This window comes from Polypterus senegalus, chromosome 7 (genome assembly GCF_016835505.1).
Source record: "Polypterus senegalus isolate Bchr_013 chromosome 7, ASM1683550v1, whole genome shotgun sequence".
Classification (NCBI taxonomy): Eukaryota; Metazoa; Chordata; class Cladistia; order Polypteriformes; family Polypteridae; genus Polypterus; species Polypterus senegalus.
The window spans coordinates 5,722,720-5,746,978 of NC_053160.1; the positions used below are offsets into that span (position 1 = coordinate 5,722,720).

At 40.8% G+C, this 24,259-nt stretch overlaps 1 protein-coding gene across 1 annotated transcript in view; it reads right to left on the bottom strand.

Annotated features, from left to right (window-relative positions):
* elp1 (elongator acetyltransferase complex subunit 1) overlaps window positions 1-24,259 on the bottom strand; it is a 210,443-nt gene that overhangs the window by 79,808 nt on the left and 106,376 nt on the right. Inside the window, exons 16-20 of the mRNA XM_039758179.1 lie at window positions 23,301-23,404; window positions 19,662-19,715; window positions 16,005-16,110; window positions 9,452-9,567; window positions 1,756-1,829 (exon numbers count right to left, since the gene is read on the bottom strand). Coding sequence (XP_039614113.1) covers window positions 1,756-1,829; window positions 9,452-9,567; window positions 16,005-16,110; window positions 19,662-19,715; window positions 23,301-23,404 — 454 coding nt within the window. The remainder of the gene's footprint in view (window positions 1-1,755; window positions 1,830-9,451; window positions 9,568-16,004; window positions 16,111-19,661; window positions 19,716-23,300; window positions 23,405-24,259) is intronic.

Below are 24,259 nucleotides of genomic sequence, written 5' to 3' on the forward strand. Positions count from 1 at the left end.
GGTGAGTAACAAAGTATGAACCGAATAAACAGTCAAATACAACAGTTGATAACTGGTCACACTGAAGTACTAAAGACTTGAAGATAAGCCAAAGACCAAAACTCTACCAGGAACATGGACTCCTTGCTGTTGTTGTGGAGGGATACAGTAGCTGTGGCAACTCTTGTTTATATCAAGCATGGATGGACACACGTGAAATAATATAAGGATCGGGAGTTTCCACTTCAAATCACAGGTTGCGGACAAATAGAAATGTAATTGTACTGTGTACCCAAAATTATAAATGTGAAATGAACTGATGACACTCAATTTAAGGCACCCCTTTGATATATAATTTGAGAAATCCAGGGCCGATGTCCTTCTGCATGCACATTGTATATTGCAAGCTCACAATACCAATCACCATTCAGCATTGTGCTTTTTGCAGCATGTCGTTTAAGAAAAAGCAAATATGCAAAATAGCCAAGCCACGAGGAAACAAACAACCAAGTATGGTTTTTCTTTTTTTTCTCTAAACATGCCAAGTTTCTTTTTTGTTCAGAACATGGAGGATGCTGTGTTCGAGAGAGTAAAAGTAACTCGAATGTGGAAAACTCACGCTATTGGTCTAAGAGATTACGATATGCTAACACCCGCCCACCTGAGAGAGTAACCACGGAGCACACGGCCTTTTCTTTTCTATGTATTGTGCCTACGTGACCACACGGTAATACCCGAACTATTCCAAAAAGACGTTTTTCACCGTTTTGTGTTTTTTGTATCTCACACCCTCATAACACCTTTACCGTAAGAGCATCTCTTATCTACGATGGAGCGTCTAATCAGAAGAAAATATGAAGCTGGTTTTCAAGAAATTGGTAACTGCGCTGCTGCAACAAAATTTGATGCACCTGAGAAACTGGTGTGAGATTGGAGGAGGCAAGATGATGTAATAAAAAAAAAAAAAAGTAAGTATCGTATTTCTGAACATAAGTCGAGGTCTGATTTTAGGATCGATTTTTCGGGTTTCCAACGTATACGGGAGTATATACGGTAGTAACTTCAAGTTTCCTGTTTGTAGATATTTATTCAAATCAACGTTTTGAGGAAGATCTAGTTTTAGACTTACGTGCCAACATGTTATAGTGATTTGTAGGAATTAACTTGAAATGAACCACCTTTGAATCATCGTAATAACATCACTGAATACCGCTATGTGTGTTGAGTTGTAGCAGCCTGTGACACAGCAAAACCGACTCCTGCATCCCGAGTTAAAATGCCTGTGTAGACCCCCATACAGATGCTTTTTGAGGTATGTGGGTAGAGTAGCTAATCCACAAGCACCTCTCCCTCTCTCAAACCAGAAGACCACCCAATCCCACCCATGATTGTATCGAACATCGTCAGTGTTTTGAAATGATGACGTGAACTTTTAAGAAACCGCACAGCCTTAGTTTTACCATTTTGCAATCACTGCATAAAACAGAAGTGTGGTAACCAAGCTTTAGAATAAGTTGAAAACCTCATGGTTGCTTTCTTGAGTATTTATTGTTAGAGCTAAAAATGTCTAGGTTTGGTTATGACGTTTTGCAATGCGTTTTGTTTTTGTTTTATTTTTTTTGATTGTTTTGACTATCATTCTTTTGTCTCCTGTGGTTTCATAGACTCCTCCATGTCCCTTTGTCCAGGATTTTAGCTGCTTACTAAAATAACATCTTTCATCTCCTTGTCCCATTTTGTCATTTGAATGCTTTGCAGACTTCAGGGTGGTCCTACCTGTCTAGCCATTTCCTAATCCGAGCCAGAAGAAGAGCACGATGGTGGATTGTCTCTAGATTTCCTCGAGGCATCTGAAAAATAAGTTCAAAGTTAAAAGCTGTACAAATATAAAGAGCAACACCTGTAAATCTCCACAGAATGTGTTGCACAACAAGGTATCTTTGCAATGATTCTAATAAAAATTTGGTCAAAATAATTCTATTTTTTTTTCTTTCACCAAGAGCTTTCTTGGGTGTTTGAATTCAAAAGGTAGACTTCACAGTAAAAGCTCATCTAGACTGTGAAAAGAATTGCATGTCTGCCATTACTTGTCCCAAAAGATGGACTGCAGTATGGCCAGTGCCTTCAAGGTGCTCTTGATGCTTTTTAAACATATTTAGATTTTTCTTCATCTATTCCACTGTCGTGACCCTGTAGTTAGAATATAGCAGGCTGGATAATGGACGGATGGATGGCTAATCCACTGTAGGCATATACCGACTTTCTCAACCAGATTACAAACTGACCATTTGACAAACTGCAGAACACAAAATCTGTTAACACTGCACATCACCCCTTACAAACAATCAAATACAAGCGTTCAAAATAAAATCAAGTTGCTCTGCAATTTTAAAACATATATATCAAATCACAAAAACCAGCACATTTTTCACAATATAGATATTAGATTCATTACCTAGCCGGGAGGAAACCATACTGAATGGCTATGAAGAAAGGTAGGTTGTTCCCTGCCTTTGCCAGGTGGCTGGCAGAATGTCGCAACTTTTGAGTGAATACGCTAGCATTCTGGAAAGGACGGACTAAATTTCTTTACATGGCCGTGAAGGCCAGTACAATGGAGCAACAGGAGGAGATGATTTGTTTGGATCAGTGTCTCTCCACATATGGTAGAGGTCACCATCCCTGGGTTAGAATTCCCACATGGACACCAAAAGGACATGCTGTGACATGTTGGGTTTCTTGGGGGCTGCCGCAATGTTCCCTACAGGTCACTACATTATACACACACACACACACACACACACACATACACACATACACACATACATATATATATATATATATATATACACACACACACACATATACATATATACTCAGCCCTCTGACTTTCAACTGTTTTTACTTTCAGTAAACTTAATGTGTAAATATTTGCATGAACACTAAAAGAGTCAACACCCTAAGACAAACTAGAAATGTTTCACAATGTGTCCCTGAATGAAGGGAGGCTCAAAATCAAAAGTACCAGTCAGTATGTCGTGTGGCCACCAGCTGCTTGAAGTACTGCAGTTCATCTCCTCCTCATGGACTGGACCAGATTTGTCAGTTCTTGCTGTGAGATGTTACCCCACTCTTCCTGCAAAGCACCTGCAAGTTCCTGGACATTTCTGGGGGGAATGGCCCTAGCCCTCACCCTGTGATCCAACAGGTCCCAGACGTGCTCAATTCCTTCGACGATAAACACGAATCCGTCCATCACCCCTGGTGAGACAAAACCGTGACTCATCAGTGAACAGCACTTTGTGCCACTCCTGTCTGGTCCAGCAAAGGTGGGTTTGTGCCCATAGGCGGCGTTGTTGCTGGTGATGTCTGGTAGGACCTGCCTTACAACAGGCCTACAAGCCCTCAGTCCAGCCTCTCTCAGCCTATTGCGGACAGTCTGAGCACTGATGGAGGGATTGTGTGTTCCTGGTGTGACTCGGGCAGTTGTTGTGGCCATCCTGTACCTGTCACGCAGGTGTGATATTCGGATGTACCGATCCTGTGCAGGTGTTGTTACACGTGGTCTTCCACTGCGAGGATGATCAGCTGTCCTTCCTGTCTCCCTGTAGCTTGTCTTAGGCGTCTCACAGTGCGGACATGGCAATTTATTGCCCTAGCCACATCAGCAGTCCTCATGCCTCCCTGCAGCATGCCTAATGCACGTTCACGCAGATGAGCAGGGACCCTGGGCATCTTTCTTTGGGTGTTTTTCACAGTCGGTAGACAAGTCTCTTTAGTGTCCTGCGTTTTTAGAACTGTGACCTTAAATGCCTACTTTCTGTAAGCTGTTAAGGTCTTAACGACCATTCCACAGGTGCATGTTAATTAATTGATTATGGTTAATTGAACATGCATGGAAAACATTGTTTAAACCCTTTACAATGAAGATCTGTAAAGTTATTTGGATTTTTAAAACATTATTGTTGAAATACACAGTCCTGAAAAAGGGACGTTTCTTTTTTTGCTGAGTATATATACATATATACATATATATACACATGTATACATATATATATATATATATATATATATATATATATACATATATACACATATATATACATATATATATACACACACAGTGGAACCTCTAGATACAAGTTTAATTCGTTCCAGCACTGAGCTTGTATAGCGAATTTCTTGTATCTAGAACAAAACTTCCCATTGAAAATAATGGAAATCCAGTTAATCCGTTCCACCCCCAAAAATATCAACACAAAAATCAATTTTCCTAACAAATAACACTGATAAATAAGTGTGGATACACTTTGTCTGCTGAGCGTCATGTGATCATAACTGAGCTGATGGTTCTTCTCTCTCATGCGCGTCTCCCTCTCCTTATCTCTCTCTTGCCCGCTCGCGTGCCTCTCTCTCTCTCCTCTTGAAGGTAGAAAAAAGCCAAGCAAAATGACCCCTTTTATTGGCTAACTAAAAAGATTACAATATGCAGGCTTTCGAGGCAACTCAGGCCCCTTCTTCAGGAAAGATGTAATCAAAGCTTACATATTGTAATTTTTTTAGTTAGCCAATAAAAGGTGTCACTTTGCTTGGCTTTTCTCCACATTCATAATGGCTAACACGGTACAACACCCTAGTACTCCTCTTGAGGGCAATCGTCTCCTATTCTCAATCTGCATGTCCGTAATATTTTTGGATATGCCTATATGGCGAACTGCTACAGGGAAACAATGAAATCACAAGCGCACAAACGCGTAGATCCTCACGCTACGGGAGAACAAGGAACACTGAGTGAGCTGACGGGCTGGCAGCGTCAGCTTGGGTGAATCCCCGAGTCGAGGCGGATTGGGAAAGGCGTCACGCATAACCACAGCCTGGCTCGTGGCTCGTTATGCGAGCCAATGCTCGTATTTAGATCCAAATTTTTCGCTCATACTTTCCTCTTATCTTGAATTTCTCGTATACAGAGGTGATCGTATCTAGAGGTTCCACTGTGTGTGTATATATATATATATATATATATATATATATATATATATATATATATATATATATATATATATATATATATATATATATACATACACACACCCCGAAGATGTCAACCATCATTCAACAATTTACAAAACAAGTTTTATATGAACTTATTACGGAAACACACTGCCAACCAAGCTTTTACAGATCTGAAACTACGAACTCTTCACAACATGCGGACAAACGATTACAGAGGAATGGACCAAACGGATCCAGGACACAGCCTCCAAAAACCACATTTCTAAACGACATACACTCAAAAAAAAATGGAATAAACTCACTGGAAATCAACATACTAACAAACCCCAATCCGGAGTACACAACCTATCCAAAAGACAGCTCTCCACCACAGAGCACAATATTCTCTCCAGAGGATTAAAATTCAACTACAAAGATGCATCTGACATGAACTTCCTAGGTTCCTTGGAACACATCTTATTAACAGTAAAAAATACCGACAGGAAATGTACAGAAAATGAGGTGCAACTTCGCCAGCCAGCTACACACAGGACAACCGACCACACATATTTCGACAAGTGAACAGAAAGCTCTACAATCGCTACGGAATGACAACAGCTTCATTATCACACCAGCACACAAAAAGCAATACACCACAGCTATGGAAGAAATGCTTTCTGGCAGTAACACTTATCAACAGCTGAGTAATGATCCAACGAAAACTACACTGAATAGAATAAACAATACTCTGACCAAACTCCGAAATAACAACCACATGGATGCACAGAATTATTACAAAATGAAATCCAACGATGCTAACTGCCCTGAATTTTATGGACTCCCAAAAATACATAAAACACCACTGAAATTCTGACCAGTGGTCAGCCTAATAGGCGGACCATCTTGCAACTTGTGAAAAAGACTTTTCCCGTTACTCAAACATTTAACTTATGACTCAGAATATTCGGTAAACAGCGCTGAGTTGGCATTACAGCGCTTGAAAGATGTATCCATCGCCGAGGACGAGATGATGGTCTCGTTTGACGTTGTGTCGCTATACACCATGATTCCGATTCATCTGCTCACAGAAACACTATTAATGAGACTGGAAAGCGACCCCACCATAGAGACAGAACCAAACTGTCAATTAAAGACATAATGCACCTAATATCACTTTGCCAAAAAACTCGTTTTCATTTCAACGGCAAATACTACACTCAGAAAGAAGGCATGCCACTTGATCACTGTTATCAGGACTTCTAGCGGCACTGGTAACGCAGCGATTTGAAAACATGGCTCTATCCCAGTGCACACCCCAAATTTGGATACGCTATGTAGACGACACATTTGTCATACTAAAAAATGACCAGCTGAATGAATTCTACAACCACATCAACACAATATTCCCTGCAATCCAATTCACAATGGCAAAGGAAATTAACCGACAAATCGGCTTCCTAGACATCTACGTCGAAAGAAATAATGACGCCACCCTGACCACAAGTGTTTACCGTAAAGAATGCTACGCAGACAAGATATTACACTTCACTAGCAACCACCCGATATCTCATAAACGGAGCTGTGTTAAAACTCTATTCAGAAGAGTCCACACCTATTGTAATATGAAGGGAAAAAAATTAATGAGAGACGCTATCTCTTCTATCTTTTCACTTCACTCAAGAGCCTACACAGAAGACGCCAAAAAACTCAGCAAACAATTGACCTGAATCAGAACCCCCACCCAACACTTGGCGCTCACTCCCTTATCACCACAAGGTGTCTGAAGGTACAGCGGGCATCCTGGCCAGGTCAGGTGTCAGAATAGCATACAGACCTACGAACAGTCTGCGCACGGTCCTCTTTAATGCTAAAAACAAGAAATCGGCAGCAGAAACACGAAACGCAGTTTGTAGTATTCCATTCAGTTCGTGCTCAGCGGTATAAATTGGGCAAACATCACAGGAACATCCCCATGCCGTCAGAAGAAAGGACTAACTATCATTGATCTATATGCACACCAAATCAACAGGACATATATTTAACTGGGACAAGGTACAAGTATGCCAGTACTAAAAGTGCCAGAGAGCTGGCCGAATCCTGGTTATCAAATGAGAACGCTGTCACAGACACTTGGACATAAACCCAGCATATGCAAACTTAAGAAGAACATTTTCATAATAAACAAGACTTTACACCCAATACTCCCCCCTCCTGACCACACTGACTTAACCACCACAACCACCCGCGTAATTTTTTGCTATATATTGCCTTTGATTCTTGTAAGTCTAAGCATTATCCTCTGATGAAGACCACTGGCAGGGGTTGAAAGCTCAGGAATAAAAACTACTTTATGATACGTGATTCATTTTTCTCTCTATGTGGATCTCCAGCTGCAAATATACACACATATATACACCCATATATATGTGTGTGTGTGTGTGTGTATATTCATATTTATATACATATTATATATGTTATATATTATACAGTAATCCCTCCTCGATCACGGAGGGTGCGTTCCAGAACCCCCTGCGATATGGTTATTTTTATATATTTTAAGCCCTTAGAAACTCTCCCACACTGTTTATAAATATTCTCCGCACAGTTATACAGTAAACTGTCGTTTATAGCGGTTGATCTGCTCCAGACAGATAAATGGATTTCCAAGAAGTTTGATTCTTTATTTATAAATCTAATATTTTCGCAGTTAGAGCATTGAAAACCTGTTTACGACCTTCTAAATACGTTTTTTAACATTATTAGAGCCCTCTAGACATGAAATAACACCCTTTACTCAAAAGTTTAAACTGTGCTCCATGACAAGACAGAGATGACAGTTCTTTCTCACAATTAAAAGAATGCAAACATATCTTCCTCTTCAAACGAGTGCGCGTCAGGAGCAAAGAATGTCAGAGAGATAGAGAGAGAAAATCAAAAATCAATAGGTCTGTTGGGATTTTAAGTATATGAAGCACCCAGCAGCTGCAATGAAGGGATCAATGTGAAGGTAGTCTTTCAGCATTTGTTACAGGAGTATCCGTATCTTCTAAGCAAACAGCCTCTGTGCAAACAGCCCCTCCGTCAGGAGCAGAGAATGTCAGAGAGAGTGAGAGAGACAGAGAAAAGCAAACAATCAAAAATCAATACGTGCTGCTAGAGCTTTTAAGTATGCCCAAGCACTGCGCGGGAAGCATATCGTATATCATTGAGGAGTTTTATTTAATACGTAATACATGCTCTGATTGGGTAGCTTCTCAGCCATCTGCCAATAGCGTCCCTTGTATGAAATCAACTGGGCAAACAAACTGAGGAAGCATGTACCATAAATTAAAAGACACAGTGTCCGCAGAAATCCGTGAACCAGCGAAAAATCCGTGATATATATTTAGATATGCTTACATTTAAAATCCGCGATGGAGTGAAGCTGTGAAAGTCGAAGAGCGATATAGCGAGGGATCACTGTATATACACATACACTATATGCATTGCCCTCCATTAATGTTTGGGACAAGGACATATTTTACTTGTTTTCCCACTCTGGCCCACACTTTAAAACTACAGATCAAACATTTGAGGGGATTTGCATACAGAGATGGCAACACTTTTTCTGCATGGTACCCCCAGGGCACCATACTGTTTGGGACACAGTAATGGCAGGTCTATTCAAGTCGTCATATTTTGGACTTTGTTCTATATCCCTTGCATGCAATGACTGCTTGAAGTCTGTGATTCATAGACATCAACTGGTGCTGAGGATCTTCTGTGATGATAATCTGAACACCCTCCTTAACCCTTCACACAGCACCGGTACAGCACCAGCTACATCAGGCGGCATGGGGGCTGTAAACCTCATGGGTGAGCCAAAAAGAATTACCACATTTAAACATTTATTCTACAAAAACACTACACAATAAAATAAATTTCATTACAACACAAAAAGGGTATACAAAATAGATTTTTTTTTCCACTGTGTTTTAAAAATGATATCTTCAAGGTGGTGGCCATGATTAGCGATACACTCTTCGAGAAAACTTCTGAACGCTCGCATGACTCCCATTTCAAGGGGAATAGCGGCAATTTCATGCCGAATAGCATCCTTGAGGGCTTCAAGGCTTTGAAGTCGGTGTGTGTATATCTTTGACTTCAGATAGCCTCACAAAAACAAATCACTCGGAGCGAGATCAGGCAAACATGAAGGCCATCCGACATTGCCACGCGAGAAAACTCAACAAGATGACACAGTCCTAGTATTAATTTCTCTAGAGAAAAACGGGACTCTCCAAATATCTCTGTAGCAAGTTTTCAAAAGCAGCTCAACAATGTGTTACGCCTTTAGGGATTCATGGCTGTTTTATAGAACTGGTATCATTATGGCACCAAATGAAAATGAATTGCAATTTCTAGCTCTTCTTAACAGATTTCAAAGAAACTTTTTAAGCTGCTTATACACCTCATAAAAACAAAATTTAACCTGACTTACCTGTAGAATCACCTTTGTATCCTGGGGCACAACACTTACTATCCTGGAACCTCTCTCCACTCTGCGTACAAATTCATCATTCTGGCTAGCATCAGCAGACAAAGAGGCCTGAATACCTGATGAGAAATTATTTAAAGGATTACCACCTGACAATGAACAATAGTAGTATTAGTAGTAGGTTATATTAATCAAAAACAGACAATACAACAAACACACATATACAGTATATACAGAGTATCTTAGAAAAGTGTTCAGACAGAAAAGTCTCTGTATGAGATAGATAGATAGATAGATAGATAGATAGATAGATAGAGCACTATATAATAGATAGACAGACAGACAGACAGACATGTATATATTTGTACATACACACAAACACACTACAGTCTGAACACATACCAGGATGACTAAAACAGAAGAACATTTAAAAGAAAGAAAAACTTCTGACTTGGCAATCCCAATGAGGTGCTATACAGGCGTATTGCTGTTGGTAGAAAGGAGCTCCAGTTGCATTTTTTGACACAATTCCGTTGAATAATATGTTGGCTGAAGGTCCTTAATGTTGTTGTGTCACAGACAGAATGTGCAGCATCATTCATAATGGTACTTAGTTTTGTTTTAACTGTCTTCTTTCTACGACCTCCAGAGTATGCCTCTTAAATGATCCAGCTCTTTCAATTAGCTTATTGATTTGAAGTAATGCTACCAGCCCAGCACTTCTCGTTAGTGGTTGACACAGCGGATCATCTTTTTCCATATCTTTGATGCCCTTGTCATCTTGCTCTGTCACCCTCATCACCTGCATGTCCTTTCTCACCACATCAATAAACCTTCTCTTAGGCCTTCCTCTTCTCCTCTTTCCTGGCAGCTCTAGTCTTATAACCCTTATCCAATATACTCAGCATTTCTCCTCTGCACATGTCCAAACCAACGCAATCTCGCCTCTCAGACTTTGTCTCCTAACTGTCCAACTTGAGCTGACCCTCTAATGTCCTCATTTCCAATCCTGTCCATGCTTGTCACACCCAATGCAAATCTTAGCATCTTTAACTCTGCCACCTCCAGCTCTGTCTCCTGTGCCACCGTCACCAACCCATACAACACAGCTGGTCTCACTACCGTCCTGTAGATCTTCCCTTTCACTCTTGCTGATATCTGTCTGTCACAAATCACTCTTGACACTCTTCTCCACCCATTCCACCCTGCCTGCACTCTTTTCAGGCCGTTCAGTGCTTTCCTCCCCTAAAGCCCATGTAGTAGTGAGACGCATCACAGTATCAACATAATTTGGGATATGTGACAAAGCCATGCCTAATCGCACATGTGGTGAATTAAAACAAACCGGTGCTCCCTCAGTGTGCAGTAGATGTTGTTATTCATGTGTGTCACTTACTGTTATCACTTGTTAGGAGTCTGTGCACTGGCAGCTTTCATATCTCTTTTTTATTCTGTTAAGTGCATTTTATGATGTGCCTGGGTTATATATGACAAACATATTTTTTATATTTCAAAAGAGAAACAGATGTTATTAACTAATACTATGCACTTTTTTTTGATTTCATACACTTTTGAGATGTGCCTAAGTCAGATATGGCCAAAACGTTTATTTGTTTTATTTTAAAAAGTGGGAAAAAAAGTATTGTTACAACCTCAGATTCGGTTCAGTTATAGCTTTTTATTGTTTTTTTTATGGACTTCTTAAAGTGCCCGTTATCAAATGAGACCAAATTTAAAAGGGAAACAATACATAAACATTACTTATTTTTCAATACATTCCTTTGTCTTGGTTTTAAATTTGTCATTACCTGCTGCTTACCGACTGCTAAAGATGTCTGGGCCAGCTAAATTTCTTGGTTTGAACATCTGGCCCAGCTGAAGTGGTAATTGAATAGCTCTGCCTCAGGTATTCCTCTTCTCAGGATGCTTCTATACACCTTTATAATGCCTCACTGTGACTATAATTACCTTTTTATCTTAAGATAAATCAGGAGTTTTCTTTCATTTTACAAGTCAAAAAGCAAAGGCATTTTTTTAAATTATGTGGTACCCTCAACAGATAGAAGCTGATGCAATGCAACATGTTTACAATGGCTTAGGAGTAATTTGAACACCAATGGCGCAGTACTCATCTGTTACCCTATTTGCACCATTCCACCACTGTTGAACGATGCACCATAGTGAGATTTCTTTGGGCAAAGGAAGTGAAGTTTGCTGAAATTCACCAAAGGATGTCACTGTCTCAGTACAGTTCACCTCCTAATGGGATACAAGGTGGGTCAAAGTTACTACATTTTACACATGTGGAGTGTCATTTTATGCTTTACCGAGGTTACAGAGGGACTACCGGTGTGAGTGTGTGTGTGTGTGTATACAGTGGTGTGAAAAACTATTTGCCCCCTTCCTGATTTCTTATTCTTTTGCATGTTTGTCACACAAAATGTTTCTGATCATCAAACCATTAGTCAAATATAACACAAGTAAACACAAAATGCAGTTTTTAAATGATGGTTTTTATTATTTAGGGAGAAACCTACATGGCCCTGTGTGAAAAAGTAATTGCCCCCTTGTTCAAAAATAACCTAACTGTGGTGTATCACACCTGAGTTCAATTTCCGTAGCCACCCCCAGGCCTGATTACTGCCACACCTGTTTCAATCAAGAAATCACTTCAATAGGAGCTGCCTGACACAGAGAAGTAGACCAAAAACACCTCAAAAGATAGACATCATGCCAAGATCCAAAGAAATTCAGGAACAAATGAGAACAGAAGTAATTGAGATCTATCAGTCTGGTAAAGGTTATAAAGCCATTTCTAAAGCTTTGGGACTCCAGCTAACCACAGTGAGAGCCATTATCCACAAATGGCAAAAACATGGAACAGTGGTGAACCTTCCCAGGAGTGGCCAGCCAACCAAAATTACCCCAAGAGCGCAGAGACGACTCATCCGAGAGGTCACAAAAGACCCCAGGACAACGTCTAAAGAACTGCAGGCCTCACTTGCCTCAATTAAGGTCAGTGTTCACGACTCCACCATAAGAAAGAGACTGGGCAAAAACGGCCTGCATGGCAGATTTCCAAGATGCAAACCACTGTTAAGCAAAAAGAACATTAGGGCTCGTCTCAGTTTTGCTAAGAAACATCTCAATGATTGCCAAGACTTTTGGAAAAATACCTTGTGGACTGATGAGCCAAAAGTTGAAGTTTTTGGAAGGCAAATGTCCCGTTACATCTGGCGTAAAAGGAACACAGCATTTCAGAAAAAGAACATCATACCAACAGTAAAATATGGTGGTGGTAGTGTGATGGTCTGGGGTTGTTTTGCTGCTTCAGGACCTGGAAGGCTTGCTGTGATAGATGGAACCATGAATTCTACTGTCTACCAAAAAATCCTGAAGGAGAATGTCCGCCATCTGTTCGTCAACTCAAGCTGAAGCGATCTTGGGTGCTGCAACAGGACAATGACCCAAAACACACCAGCAAATCCACCTCTGAATGGCTGAAGAAAAACAAAATGAAGACTTTGGAGTGGCCTAGTCAAAGTCCTGACCTGAATCCAATTGAGATGCTATGGCATGACCTTAAAAAGGCGGTTCATGCTAGAAAACCCTCAAATAAAGCTGAATTACAACAATTCTGCAAAGATGAGTGGGCCAAAATTCCTCCAGAGCGCTGTAAAAGACTCATTGCAAGTTATCGCAAACGCTTGATTGCAGTTATTGCTGCTAAGGGTGGCCCAACCAGTTATTAGGTTCAGGGGGCAATTACTTTTTCACACAGGGCCATGTAGGTTTCTCCCTAAATAATAAAAACTGCATTTTGTGTTTACTTGTGTTATATTTGACTAATGGTTAAATGTGTTTGATGATCAGAAACATTTTGTGTGACAAACATGCAAAAGAATAAGAAATCAGGAAGGGGGCAAATAGTTTTTCACACCACTGTATATTGTTCCAGGGGCTGGTGTTGTGTACCAATGCCTTTTCCTTTCCTCTATCTGTAGACTGGAAGACTGACAGCTAAAATACCACTGATTTCACTTCTGCTGTCCTCATGGGCCCACGTCTTTTTGTTGGAAGGACATAAGACGAGATCTGCCATCTTGAAATCAACTCCGTTAAGAACTTGGGCCTGAAAAGATGTCTCTGCAATTATTGTTTTTTTCTTTGTTGTTTGAGGTGACCATGATGATGCTCCAACTCTTTATTGTGGTCTTTCGAATCTCTAATGTAGTTTGGGATGAACTGGACAGAAGGGTGGAAGGAAAGCAACCTACAAGTGCAACACATTTGTGGGAACTTCTGTAACAGCGTTGGGAAGATCTTTCAGAACAATACTTTATTCCCCTTATAGAAAGAATGCCAAGTGTGTGTTTGGCTGTTATATCAGCAAAAGATGGCTACTTTCATGAATCGACAACATGAATACAATTTTGTACACTTATTGATTCCTTGACATATTTGTATTTATTTGCCATTGCTAACTTGTTCTATGCCTTCATTTCATGATACATTTAAGACATTAAACTGCATGCATTTCCATAAAAACTGAGGTGTTCTAAAACATTTGACTGGTAGTGTTGTGTGGGTGTGTATTATACACATACAGTGGGATGCAAAAGTTTGGGCAACCTTGTTAATAGTCGTCATTTTCCTGTATAAATCGTTGGTTGTTACGATAAAAAATGTCAGTTAAATATATCATATAGGAGACACACACCGTGATATTTGAGAAGTGAAATGAAGTTTATTGGATTTACAGAACGTGTGCAATAATTGTTCAAACAAAACCAGGCAGGTGCATAAATGTGGGCACCACAAAAAAGAAATGAAATCAATATTTAGTAGATCCGCTTTTGCAAAATTCCAGCCTCTAAACGCTTCCTGTAGGTTCCAATGAGAGTCTGGATTGTGGTTGAAGGTATTTTGGACCATTCCTCTTTACAAAACATCTCAAGTTCATTCAGGTTTGATGGCTTCCGAGCATGGACAGCTCTCTTTAACTCACACCACAGATTTTCAATTCTATTCAGGTCTGGGGACTGAGATGGCCATTCCAGAACGTTGTACTTGTTCCTCTGCATGAATGCCTTAGTGGATTTTGAGCAGTGTTTCGGGTCGTTGTCTTGTTGAAAGATCCAGCCCTGGCGCAGCTTCAGCTTGGTCACTGATTCCTGGACATTGGTCTCCAGAATCTGCTGATACTGAGTGGAATCCATGCGCCCCTCAACTTTGACAAGATTCCCAGTCCCTGCACTGGCCACACAGCCCCACAGCATGATGGAACCACCACCATATTTTACTGTAGGTAGCAGGTGTTTTTCTTGGAATGCTGTGTTCTTTTTCCTCCATGCATAACGCCCTTGTTATGCCCAAATAACTCCATTTTAGTTTCATCAGTCCACAGCACCTTATTCCAAAATGAAGCTGGCTTGTCCAAATGTGCTTGAGCAGACCTCAAGCGGCTCTGTTTGTGCTTCCTCTGCATCACTCTCGCATACAGCATCTCCTTGTGTAAAGTGCGCCAAATGGTTGAACGATGCCCAGTGACTCCATCTGCTGCAAGATGATGTTGTAGGTCTTTGGTGCTGGTCTGTGGGTTGACTCTGACTGTTCTCACCATTCTCGCTTCTGTCTATCCAAATCTTTCTTGGTCTGCCACTTCGAGCCTTAACTTGAACTGAGCCTGTGGTCTTCCATTTCCTCAATATGTTCCTAACTGTGGAAACAGACAGCTTCAATCTCTGGGACAGCTTTCTGTATCCTTCCCCTAAACCATGATGGTGAACAATCTTTGTCTTCAGGTCATTTGAGAGTTGTTTTGTTTCCCCCATGTTGCTACTCTTCAGAGAAAATGAAAGGAGGAGGGAAACTTACAATGGACCCCCTTAAATACTCAGATTCACCTGTGTATGTAGGTCAGGGGTCACTGAGCTTACCAAGCCAATTGGAGTTCCAATAATTAGTTCGGGAATCAATAAAATGACAACGGTGCCCAAATTTATGCACCTGCCTGATTTTGTTTGAACAATTATTGCACACTTTCTGTAAATCCAATAAACTTCATTTCACTTCTCAAATCTCACTGTGTGTGCCTCCTATATGATATATTTAACTGACATTTTTTATCTTAACAACCAACGATTTATACAGGAAAATAATGGCTATTAACAAGGTTGCCCAAACTTTTGCATCCCACTGTACATACATACACAGACAGACACACACAAAGTCTAAATGTTATTGTGACTAGTCACCATTCAGATGCAAGGCCTGCCATGAAGTTGACACTGATGTGTTAAAACTTGTGGCAGTCCTGTCAAATTAGCTGCCTAGTGTCTTGTCGCTTATTGCTCTTGAATGCACTGAGACTTGTTGCAACTTGCTTCATTATTTATTTTTTTTTTTTACTGTGAAGTAACTAACGGTATATTTGATGACTCATCACAGTTGGAAAACAAGAACACCAAGCACTGTCACGCTATCAGTGTTAGCAGAGTTTTCTGACAAAATGTGATGCGAGCGGACTCAGAGATTTATGTTTTCAGCTACATACCTTTCAGGGACAGATCTTTCAGTCTTAAACACAGGCAGGTGTGTGAATGAGTTGTAAAGAGGAGAAATTCGTCAGTAATGGAAAACGATGTGACATTGGATGCCATCTGCAAGAAGGAAGGAAAAAAAATGCAAAAAGATGGATCAGTTCAGAGAGGTTGGGACATCAGATGTAGTTTAGGCCAAATTATGAGAAACATGACCCGGTGAATGCAACTCCAAATACTATATTTACTGTTCACTTACATAACGGTTTGAAAACTATACCATGCTCACTTACTCTTCACCTCAGCCCATTTTTAGCCCCAAACATATTAGCTCTCAAAAACAAAACCTTTTCACTCCTGCCAACCCTCTATAAAGCATTCTTGCACCTTTGCTTTTAAATGTGTTTTCCTATATTCAGCACACACACACATACTCTTTAGGATTTCTTGAAACACTTTGTCACTTGAGTGTCCATGTTATTTCAGCATTAAAAATCTTGTTTAGATGGTTTAGAACAGCAGAACTGAAAAAGATACTGGAATGGATGGTTGGTTTGGGAGCAAAATATGTGATGGTGAATGTGTGAAAGACCAAATCAAATCACTGTAGCTTTGAAAGACAAGCGGCTGTTTCCATGCTCACATCGCGATGTATAAAAACCAAACATGGCGTAAAGCCACACACATTTTCACATCAGCTCAATCCCTGGCGTATGCAAGTTCTCTGCTCGGTTTTTGCAAACTGGTGGCACTCAGTGTCAAAGTAGTGCTTTTGTTCCAGTGTGGTTTCCCTTTCTTTTTTAGATCCACATCCCTGACGCGGCTTTCTCATATAAACTGAAATTAACCGTATATCGTCTGATAGTTTAAGGCATTTGATTGTAATTAACCAGTAACAAGTCCCTCTTTACTTGGACCTGTTCTAAACAAACTGAGCTTATTATCACACTGTTACTCAGTTATAATAAGAAGGTTCTATCTCTTGCTAACTTATAGGGTGAAAAGACTATAACATAAGCTATGACTATGAAAGACATTTATATTCTATTCAAATTAACTCTTTTAGGGCTGATGTCGACTTTTGTCATAATTCAGGAGTAGAGGACAGTAATCAGCTGTAATCTGCAACAAAACTTACCGTTACATTTTAGTTTGACTCTCTTTGCTAGAAATAAAGTTACAAAGCTCTGCTGATTTAACCTCAACCCCGCGCTGCATCAGTAGCGAAGAGCAAACAACCTCTAAAATGGCACAGACGTCTGGTGAGACCCCAAAGCGAATATGCAAAGCAAAATACTCCATGGACGTTTTCCGTAATTTCGTTGAATAGGACTTGTCAGACTCCGAGTTTGATGGAAGTAATCTGGAGATGGATATCAGAATTGAAAGTGAGGTACCAGCATCATCTGATCTGTCTCCAGGTGATTGTGGCGCTGAACAACAACAGTGTTTGCCTGGGAGGACCACCACTTATGATGACAAGAGGTACAAACCATGTTGTGTCACACTGCAGCCGCCACCACCACCCACCTGCTGTGCGAAGACAGCCAGGCAGCTGGCCCACCGTGCATTCCTGCTGACCATCGAGGTACCCCCATGCAGCCACTGCCACCAGTGACGCCATATATGCGCCAACGGCAGCCACAGCACATAGCAACAGACGTTTTATGTTGACTTATGTGTGAAACCATTGCTTTTTGTGCTTTTCAGAAAACGGAGTTTTTTGGAAAAAAATATTCAGCCCTCAAAGAGTTAAGCAAACATCAGTATGAGTTTAACTCAAAACTTTAACTTTCTAAGATTGGCTCTTACAATTACAAATGATGTAAGAATTGTGGCAAGGTATGGTGCTTTGTGCACTACACTGTGTGCAGAATTATTAGGCAAGTTGTATTTTTGAGGATTAATTTTAATATGGAACAAACACAGTGCTATCAGTCAATCCAAAATGTTAATAAACCTGAAACCTGAATGTTTCACAACGGAAATGTGAGTGTGAACATCATCAGGGGAATACATATGTGCGCACAATTATTAGGCAACTATTAGTGTGCAGATTTATTATGCAACTAAAGGAAAAATGAAAATTTTCCCATCTCACTTGTTTATTTTCATCTGTTATAGTGAGAATAATAAACAAACACCTCAAAATTTACAAATAAACATCTCTGACATTTCAAAAAAAATAAGTCAATCAATCAATGACCAATATAGCCACCCTTCTTTCCAATAACAGTCATAAGCCTTTCCATTCATGGAGTCTGTCAGTTTCTTGATCTGTTGACGATCAGCTTTTTGTGGAGCAGTGACTACAGCCTCCCAGACACTCTTCAGAGAGGTGTATTGTTTTTCTCCCCGTAAATCTAGCGCTTAAGAAGTGCCCACAAGTTCTCGATAGGGTTTAGGTCAGATGAGGAAGGGGGGCCATGTCATTATTCCTTCATCTTTAAGGCCTTTACTGGCTGGCCACGCAGTGGAGAACTTCGATGCAAGTGATGGAGCATTGGCCTGCATAAAAATCATGGTCTTCTTCCTGTATCACTGTTTGAAGAAAGTGTCTTCGAAAAACTGGCAGTAGGTTTGGGAGTTGATTTTGAGTTCATCTTCAATGCAAAAGGTCCAACTAGCTCATCTTTAAAAATACCAGCTCATACCAGTACCCCACCTCCACGTTGGAGTGGAGCTCTGTGCCCATTACTGATCCACAGGTCCATCCATCTGGTCCATCAAGAGTCACTCTCATCTCATCGGTCCATAAAACCTTTGAAAAAAATCTGTCTTCAGATATTTCTTGGCCCAGTTTTGACGTTTCAACTTATGTTTCTTGTTCAGTGGTGGTTGGGTTTCAGCCCTCCTTACCTTGGCCATGTCTTTGAGCACTGAACACCTTGTACTTCTGGGCACTCCAGGTAGGTTGCAGCTCTGGAATATGAAAGTACTGGAGGATAATGGGTTCCTGGTAGCTTCACGTTTGATTCTTCTCAAATCTTTGGCAGCTAATTTGCTCTTTTGTTCTCAACACGTTTCTTGCGACCCTGTTGACTATTTGCAACAAAATGTTTGATGGTTCTGTGATCACACACCAATATCTTAGCAATTCCAAAAGTGCTGCATCCCTCTGAAAGACTTTTTACAATTTTTGACTTTTCAGAGTCAGTTAAATCTCTTTTTTGGCCCATTTTGCCCGAGGAAAACTAGCTGCCTAATAATTCTGCACACCTTGATATAGGGTGTTGATCTCCTTAGGCCACACCCTCCCTCATTACACAAATACACATCACCTGACGTGCTTAAATCCAATAAGCATTCAAGTTAATACAGCTTGGAGTTGGAATATACGCATTAAAAATGATGATATGGTCAAAATACTCACTTGCCTAATAATTGTGCACACAGTGTATATCTGAAGAAAGATATTAAAATTCTTCTTGGCGCTTTTTATAAATGTGTCTTGGACGTCTGTCTGGTGGGTTTCACGGGGCAACAGCGCCTCTAGTGTTCCACACTGTCACTGTGCAGGCCAATACTGAGTCTAGTGTTGAGGGCTCGGTTGTGCCCCCTACTGGTTACTCCATGTATATCAAAATAAGCAAATTGTGCTAAGTAAATAACTGTTAAACTAAAAAGCATATGGAATATGTTTAGGAATTGAATGCGCTTTAAAAACTTACCTCTGTATCATTCATATAGAATCTGAATCTGTCTGTAAGTCCTAAAACTTGCTCCTTTGGGGTAAGAGAAGAAAATTATTCCTAAAATATAGTAAACTCTTACATGTATACATTTCATTAATATTTTGTGTTTAAACTATCTGTAATTACTGTACAACATACTGGGACTATAAGTTGAAAGCAGTAGCATTATAGCTTTTTTCCTCTTGAACGGTTGATTTAGGTGTTTAATGCAACTGGAGCAACAAACATTGAAAAACATTAAACATCCAAAAAAAAAAATTCCCCACTGTCCCTTGACATGCAGTCATAGATATTTGGAAAGTAAAACAATTTTCATAATTTCGGCTCTGTACACCACCACAAATGGATTTGAAATAAAGTAAGCATTATGTGACTGAAGTGTAGACTTATAGCTTCAATTTAAGGGTTTTACCAAAAATATTGAATGAGCCATTTAGGAATGGCCGTTATTTATCTACATAGACCCCCAATTTCCAGGGACTCAAACGTATTTGGACATTTGACTGACCAGCTGTCCCATAGCTACGTGTGTGCAGGTCCCTCGTTATTTAGGTAGAAGGTCTGAAGTTGATTCCATGTGCATTTTGGAAGCTGGCGCTGTGAACTCTCACTATGAGGTCCAAAAAGCTGTCCATGCAAGTGAAGAAAGCAGGTCATCATTAGGCATAGAAAACAAAACAAACCCATCAGAGAGGCAGCAGAAACACCAGGAGTGGTCAAATGAATCATTTGGTAGATTCCTAAAGAGAAGGAACACACTGGTGAGCTGAGCAACATCAGAAGGTCTGGACAACCACAGAAGACAACTGTGCTGGATGATCACAGAATTCTGTCCTTGGAGAAGAAGAACCCCTTTACACCATTTAACCAAACGAAGACCCTCGCCAGGAGGTAGACCTTTCACTGCCAAAGTCTACAATCAAAAGAAGACTCCTATGAAAGTAAAGACAGAGGGTTTACCACAAAGTGCAGACCACTGGAAAGCCTCAAGCATAGGAAGGACAGATTAGACTTTTCCAGAAAACATTTAGTTTTAAAAGCATGTCCAATTCTGGAACAATTTTCTATGAACAAAGGAAAGTAAGATCAATATGTACCATAATGATGGACAGAGAAGAGTACAGGGAAGAGAAAAAATGGCTCATGATACTTCATCTGAGAAGCATGGAGGAGGCCGTGTTATGACATGATCATGAATGACGGCCAATGGAAGTCGATCACTGGCGTTTTATTGGCGAGTAGAGATATTTACTGAAATCCTGCAGTAGCAGGATGGATTTTGAAGTGTACAGGGTGTTTTACTCTCTGCACAAATTCAGGCAAATGCTGCAAACCCGATACGATGATGGTTCACGGTGCAGATGGACAATTAGCCAAAACACATAACGAAAGCAAATCAAGTGCTTTTCAAAGCAAAGAAGTGGAATATTCTTCAATGGCCAAGTCAATCAACTGACCTCAACCCAACTGGACATGCAGTTCACCTACTGAAGACCAAACTGATGGCAGAAAGCCCAATGAACAAGCGGCACTTGAACACAGTGGCAGTAAAGGCCTGGCAAAGCATCATTAGGATGGATGGACGGATGGATAGATACTTTATTAATCCCAAGGGGAAATTCACAAACTCCAGCAACAGCATACTGATAAAAAACAATATTAAATTAAAGAGTGATAAGAGCGCAGTGCAAGTTAAAAAATGCATGGCGGAGAGTGTGAGGCAGGTATAACAGTTTACAGTCGTATATAGTGTTAATGTTTACCGCCCCAGTGGAGGAGGCTCATTTTTGCCCACTTGTGCCCCCCAAACTCATTCTATCAGTCGTCACCCAAAGCTCATGACCACAAGTGAGGGTTGTAGATCAACTGGTAAATCGAGAGCTTTGCCTTTTGACTTGGCTTCCTCTTCTTCCTTACTACGGATTGGTATCGAGACCTCGGAACTGCGCTCGCCGCCCCAATCGGTTTGCTGATCTCACCAAGCCTGTTTCCCTCACGTGCCAGCAAGACCCTAAGGTATTAAAGCTTCTATTTAAACTTCTTGTATAACACAGAAAGCCCCCAGAAGCCAGAATTTGGGGTTCTTATTTTGTATGTTAGTTAGTTAGACAGACAGACAGGCAGGCAGGCAGGCAGGCAGGCAGACAGACAGACACTTCAAGGGAAATTCACATACCAGCAGCAGCATACTGATAAAAACAATATTAATTAAAGAGTGATAAAAATGCAGTACAAGTTAAAAAATGCAAGATGGAGAGTGCAAGGCAGGTATAACAGTCTATAATCTTGTGTAGTGTTAATGTTTACCCCCCCGGGTGGAATTGAAGAGTCGCATAGTGTGGGGTCTCCTTAGTCTGTCACTGAAGCTGCTCCTCTGTCTAGAGATGATCCTGTTCAGTGGATGCAGTAGATTCTCCATGACTGACAGGAGTCTGCTCAGCGCCCGTTGCTCTGCCACGGATGTCAAACTGTCCAGCTCCATGCCTACAATAGAGCCTGCCTTCCTCACCAGTTTGTCCAGGCGTGAGGCGTCCCTCTTCTTTATGCTGCCTCCCCAGCACACCACCGCGTAGAAGAGGCCGCTCGCCACCACCGTCTGGTAGAACATCTGCAGCATCTTATTACATATATTGAAGGACGCCAGTCTTCTAATGAAGTATAGTCAGCTCTGTCCTCTCTTGCACAGAGCATCAGTATTGGCAGTCCAGTCCAATTTGTCATCCAGCTGCACTCCCAGGTATTTATAGGTCTGTACTCTGTGCACACAGTCACCTCTGATGATCATGGGGTCCATGATGGGCCTGGGCCTCCTAATATCCACCACCAGCTCCTTGGTTTTTCTGGTGTTCAGGTGTAGGTGGTTTGAGTCGCACCATTTAAGTAAGTCTGTGGTGGGCTGGCGCCCTGCCCGGGGTTTGCTTCCTGCCTTGTGCCCTTTGTTGGCTGGGATTGGCTCCAGCAGAACCCCATGACCCTGTAGATAGGATATAGCAGGTTGGATAATGGATGGATGGATGGATGGATTTAAAAAAGTCCTTGATTAGGTTCCTATACTCCTCCTCCTGCCCACTCCTGATGCAGCCCACGACAGCAGTGTCATCAGCGAACTTTTGCACGTGGCAGGACTCCGAGTTGTACTGGAAGTCCGATGTATGTTGGCTGAACAGGACTGAAGAAAGTACAGTGGGTGGAACCCCAGCACTTGGAGACGGCCGTGGGCTCAGACTTGAGGCAGTCATTGACTAGAAAGGACATTTAACCAAATACTGAAAATGATCATTATATTTATGATTATGTTGGTTTGCCCAAATACTTTTGAGCTCCTGAAAATAGGAGGGCCATGTATAAAAATGGCTGTCTTTTCTAATTGCATGCAACTCATGCAATATTTTTGTTAAACCCCCTGAATTAAAGCTGAATGTCTGCACTTCAATCACATCTTGATTGCTTTGTTTCAAATTCATTGTGGTAATGTAAAGAGCCAAAATTATGAAAATGGTGTCACAGTCCAAATACATATGGGCCTGACTATGTGTTTTACTTTTAAGCATGAGCAATGCGTTTAAGAAAGTCTTTATATACAGCATATTTTATGGCTATAAAGTGAACTCATACCTCTCCTGCTATGGTGCATAAAGCGATCTGCACACAAGGCTGAGGGAAACGAATGCTGCAGCCTGCACTGCTCTTCCACGCCTCCAAAGATGGCCCTGAAGAATCTAAACATGAGGACAAACAACAATAAACTAGAAACTTCCCAGCTAGTTTAGTGTAGGAAATATCATTTAAGATCATAGAAAGCATTAATCCACCTTAATAAAAGCGTGTTTGTTCAGTTGCTGTGTCTCTGTCACTCCAAAAAAATGGAGCATCGCAAGCATTTGTAGTTAAAAAAAAATACACTGCATTTGTCATTCCAAAATATGGCGTATCACATTGCTTTTACAAAACCCATACCAAATGGCAGATAACAGAGACACATACGCTGAATTTGTCATTACTACAGAAGGCGCATTACAAACACTAGCACTGATTTTTATGAATGCCAAATTAAATAGCATATAACACAGAAACACACACTGCACAGTGCACTGTAAATGCTGACGTGGAGGTCTATGTCGATTATTTAGATTTATCCCACCTTAGACTGGTTGCTGACCTAGAGTATGTATATGTGTGTGTGTGTGTGTGTGTGTGTGGATATGTGCATAGACAGATTTTATACAAAATTTGAATGTGAAATTAAGCAAGAGTTTAAGCTCAGAATAACACTGCACCATACAGGCAGTGAGTGTGGTGCAGTGATTAAGGCTCTGGATTTCAAACTCTGAGTTTATGGGTTCAAATCCCACCACTGACACTGTGTGACCCCGAGCAAGTCACTTCCCCAGACTGTGCTCCAATTGGAAAAAGAAAAGAAATTTAACCAATCTTATCTCGAATGCTGCAAGACACTTTGGATAAAGGCATCGGCCAAATAAATAAATGTAAAAATGTAATGTTAAAATAAAAAAAAAATTACGGACATCCGACCTACGGCTTGCGAATGGGGCAGCAGCTGCGACGCATGCACC